Raw genomic sequence first — 4,752 nt, forward strand, 5'->3', positions numbered from 1 at the left:
TTAGATTTAGTAAGAATGTGGTTAATAACATATGAGCATCAATCCAGAGCCAAACTAATTTCAAGAATCTATGAGAGAAATCAACCAATCCTGGCGCATTAGACTTGAAAAGTGAACAGCCCGTAATAGTAATTTAAGTTTGGCCAATTTTGAACAGACTAATTGATTCATCATTATGCACTTCTAATAGCATATTTAGCTTTGTTCCTTTGATGACAATAGGTACTCCAGTTATCATCATTCTTGTCACGTAAATGCGCCTTATAAGCTACATTATGCAGAGAAAATTTAACTATTAAAAAAAAAACTATTTACACCACTGGTAGCAAAAGGGCTTACTCCGGTTTTAGGCTAAATCATATCGCACTGCCAGCACAGATTTTTAAAAAGGAAATCAACTGTTATAAATCTTTTGAAGTTTTATAATCTAATTCTAAATGGTGTTATTTTCACATTTTCGACAGAGTTTATCGTAGGTTTTTAGTCTATAAATTACATCGCTATGTTTTTTTGAACCGTATGAATGCCTGGCTCAGTAGCTACCTTTCTGGTCGCATCCAACGTGTAGTGCTGAATTCTTGTCAATCCTGAGCAATTGTCGTTACTTCTGGTGTTCCTCAGGGCAGTAGTCTTGGCCAGCTTTTATTTATTTTATACATGAATCACCTTCTGGAGTGCAAGCAACATTTCCCTGTTTTAATGTTTGTTATTTATGATTCAAAGCTCAAGTTGGACAGTCATAAAGAGTAAAAGTGCCAGTTAAGAAAAGTAGATCCCTTTTATAAAAATATGGTCTAAAGAATTTAAAGACCCATAGCCCACGAAGTGCTTGTATAGCTTTTCAGTTAGACCAACTCTTGAATACTCGCCAATAGTTTGGCTTCCTAGTTATAGATGCCATGTTGCTCTCTTGGAGTGTGTTCAAGGAGACTTCGTCCGTCTTGTTCGTCGTTAAGATGAGAAGCGGTACATTACGTAATTAATTGCTAAACATTTTTGAATGCATAAATAAGTTCATGTTTATTCATCAATATATGTGAGTATCTTAATTTAGCGCTTAGATGACTTTTTTAATATTATATGTTGATCTCAAGTTTATTTTTATTTATTGTTTCTTCTTTACACTACATTTCAAGTAATTTGTGGCTTACATTCGTCTGATGACTTGTTCCGTAGCGGAATTTAATTAATTAAATAACTTCCAAAAGAAAACTTTCATATATTTGTCGCAGGCTTTTTTCAATGGCTCCCAGTCCTCTGGCGATATTGAAACCTCAATACTCTTGATGAATACTTCCGACGTAATTTTTCAACTGCTGATTCCGATTTAACTGTTAACTATCTAGAGCAGATCACTGGCTCGGTTTCGATTCCTAACTTGGTCATGGCATTTTGCATGGTTTGAGGTTTCTGAAAGATAGTTGCGCATCTTGGTCTGATGGTATTTCGTCATGTACACTCAAATAATGCCTTGCTTCAAAGATTTTTAATAAATGTAGGGGGAGTAGCTTCCTTATTCCGCTTCACAAATGTGGAAACCGACATCACCTACCTAAATTGTATAAAGGAATTGTTACTTAGCATTTAGTTTTCGCTGTTAAATTTTATATTTGACCATTCCAGCATGGCTTTCTGAAAGGGAGATCTGGGAGAGAAAAGGGAGTGACTCTGCCAGAGTTTACTTGCCCTGTTTTCAAAGCCTTTTCCAATGGCTCTCACACGGACGCCGTATGTACTGAATTTAGTAAAGCGTACTGATCTTCAAACTCCCGGCCTTCTGCCTCCTTTCGTACTTAATGAACTTATCTTCACAACAGATAATTCAGGATTCTGCTTAACTTCATCACTTCCCGCGACGTCCCTGAAGGCAGCCACTTAGGATCCCTTTTACTTAATTTATACGGTAATAATCTCCTATCGGTGATTGAACACAGTAATATCTCAATGTTACAGTGTTTTTTACTTCTCCTTAAAATTGCATCAGCTTCAGATTGACTTATATAATATAGTTAACTTAGTTATATGGTGCTCTTTAAATTTTAAGAAATTAAGTCTTAAGAGAATGCAAGAAACTTTCTTTCTCAAGAAGAAAGTCATTCAATACTTCGTATTTCATCGATTCACACAAATTGGCAAATGTAGATACGTTCATCAATTTAGGGGTTCTATTTCACCAAAGTTTATATTTTATTTTGCACATTGAGCTCTCGTTAAGCAAAGCTAGGTTTCACTAAACAGTTGTCCAAAGAGCTTAAGTAAGGATCCTTATATTAAAAAATGCTCTACATGTTTTTAGTTAGACCAATATTTGAGTAAGCCGCTGTTGTGTAGTGTCCTTCTCATACGTGTTATGATTGAATCCGTTCAAAAATAATTCTTGCTGTTTGCCCTTAAGAATTTGGGATGAAATCCCTCGTCTGTCTGATTAACAAAGTAGATTGTTTCTGTTAGCCTCAGCTTCACTTGTGAAACGTAGATTTTTTCTTGGTGTTTTCATCCTAATTAAGTAATTAGTGGTAGTATCGATTCGCCTACATTACTTGGTGAAATAACCTTTTATATCGCTTCTTTCAGCACTTTCTCTTCATGAAGCTGTAAATATAACCATAAGCAGCTCAATCCTTTCAGAGTTGTTTGCAGAAACCTAAGTGATATCTATAACTTAATCCGAATATTGGACTCTATAAAGTCCATCCAAACAACTATCTTTAATTCGCGCGATTTGCCTATGTCGTATTTGAATTAACTTGCAATCTTAACATCTCGCTGTGATTCTAAAATTAGTTTGGTTATGTGTGTTATATTGTCGTTTACGGTCATCGGTTGCAAAACTTTTCCATGTTTGCAGTGGTTTTGTGGTTCATTCGCAACTTGGATCTGTACCGACCCTTGCGCAAGATGTGTACATGGGTTTTTTCTTTCGTTTTCTCTCTTTCTTTATTTTTTCTTTAATTTTCTTTATATACTTTGCATTAGAATTATTTCTAAGGATCAATTGAATCGGCTGTTAATTTATTTTAGCTGATGTAAATAAGTAAATGATATAACAGATACGCGAAATAAGCATTCAGCGTCAGGTACTCCCATACACAACACGATTTTAAACATAGGCAATATATACGAAGTGTAACAAATCCTGCAGCAAAATAGTAGATAGCAGGAGTATACAGGAGTCTTAAGTAATTCCATCCATCATTCCATAATTTTATTTTGTCTAATTAACTTAATAGCATTTTAATGAGTTCTATTTTTATTCCCTTTACTTTATAGATTGAACGCTTAAAGCGTAAAAATAAGATACTAGAAGAAGAAAATGAGCAAACACAGCAGGAACGTCATAATGAAACAAATAATCTTACCTTAAACATTAAAGAAATGAATAAATTGCGAGATGAAGTTGAAACATTAAATGCGAAAATGAGAAAAATGAAAGACTGTTATAAATCGGCCGCAATGGAATTACGTGAAGTTGTTTATATGCTATTCGGTTACCGTATTGATCGTGTAGGCTCTAATACAAATTACAAGTAAGTTGTTTTGAGTAAGTTGTTGTCAGTTTAATAACAACAAATTTCCTTCATTAGAATTTCCAGCATGTACGCCGAGAGTCCAGATGATTACCTTAATTTTCGATTAAATGAATCCAATGTTTTAGACATGTTGGAGACACCGTACTCAGCTTCTCTGAAAGCACTCATACAAACACAATTGGTAGGCAACAAGTCATTGCCTGCGTTTTTAAGCACTCTTACTTTAGATTTATTTCAACGCAGCACTATGCCGATGTCTTAAAAAATTGTAGGCATTACAGGCTTAGAAGAAAGAACAGTAAGAAAATTAATAGTAATTTAAAGACTACGTTTGTTTTTGAATGAATAAAAGAACAAAATAAATAAATATACGTGAAGTCAAAAAACAAAATAAATAAACATAATGGGTGAGAGACAAAGAAAAAAGAAGTAAACGAAAGGGTAAGATATTAGCTGCCTACCAGGAAGTTTTTAGTATGTTCATTTCCACTCCTACAGGAAAGGCCTTCACGGAATATGCCTATGTTAAGGGGAATTGTTGAATCGATCTGTTAAAGTCTTTCGCTACCCAGGATCTCTCTTACAAATGCTAAGAAAATGTCAATATGGTATTAATGTATATTTCTACAATGCCTCTTCAAATTTAAATTTTTGAAGTTCGTGAACTATTTAAAAAAAGAGCTAAAGAGGAGAATTCTAGTTGTAGGCAATACACATTTTAAATTGTTTAGTGCGATCTTTTCATAGCGTACAAATGTATATGACAAGAACGCTCTATATCAAACCTAAGTTTATCACTGAAATAAAATTGCGTGGTTTATGTATTCTTTTTTCTGAATCTAGATGGTGGGTAACTGATAGTTGTATTACGACGAACTTTATTTTCCAAATTTTTTATGTATTTTTAAAACGATGTCATATTTCTTTTTATCATAACAATAAACGAAACATAAATAAACAACATTCTATTAATTTATTCTTACTGTTATCATGTCAATATGTACGTTTTCGTGTCGTGTAGGGATTTACATACGCATGTATTGTACATATATAGAGCCATTCAATTTGTATATTGCAGTTATTATTATTATATTGCACGCAACGCGGTTACAGTCCACTTTCCAAAATAGAACGTTGAAGCTAACGAGAAGTAGATTTTTCGTGTGTGTTTCTACACACGTAGCCGTTCACAATTTTTATTTTATTTACTTTTTTTACAAAG

The 4,752-nt window shown here is 33.7% G+C and overlaps 1 protein-coding gene across 1 annotated transcript; it reads left to right on the forward strand.

The window, feature by feature from the left end:
• Positions 1-1,635: 1,635 nt before the first annotated feature.
• On the forward strand, positions 1,636-4,436 carry LOC119643264 (mitotic spindle assembly checkpoint protein MAD1-like). The gene is made up of 3 exons (XM_038042609.1): positions 1,636-1,903; positions 3,271-3,527; positions 3,585-4,436. The coding sequence occupies exons 2-3, from the start codon at positions 3,376-3,378 to the stop codon at positions 3,790-3,792; spliced, it is 360 nt and encodes a 119-aa protein (XP_037898537.1). The 5' UTR covers positions 1,636-1,903; positions 3,271-3,375; the 3' UTR covers positions 3,793-4,436.
• The last annotated feature ends 316 nt before the right edge of the window (positions 4,437-4,752 follow it).

Source organism: Glossina fuscipes, unplaced genomic scaffold (assembly GCF_014805625.2).
Source record: "Glossina fuscipes isolate IAEA_lab_2018 unplaced genomic scaffold, Yale_Gfus_2 59650, whole genome shotgun sequence".
NCBI lineage: Eukaryota > Metazoa > Arthropoda > Insecta > Diptera > Glossinidae > Glossina > Glossina fuscipes.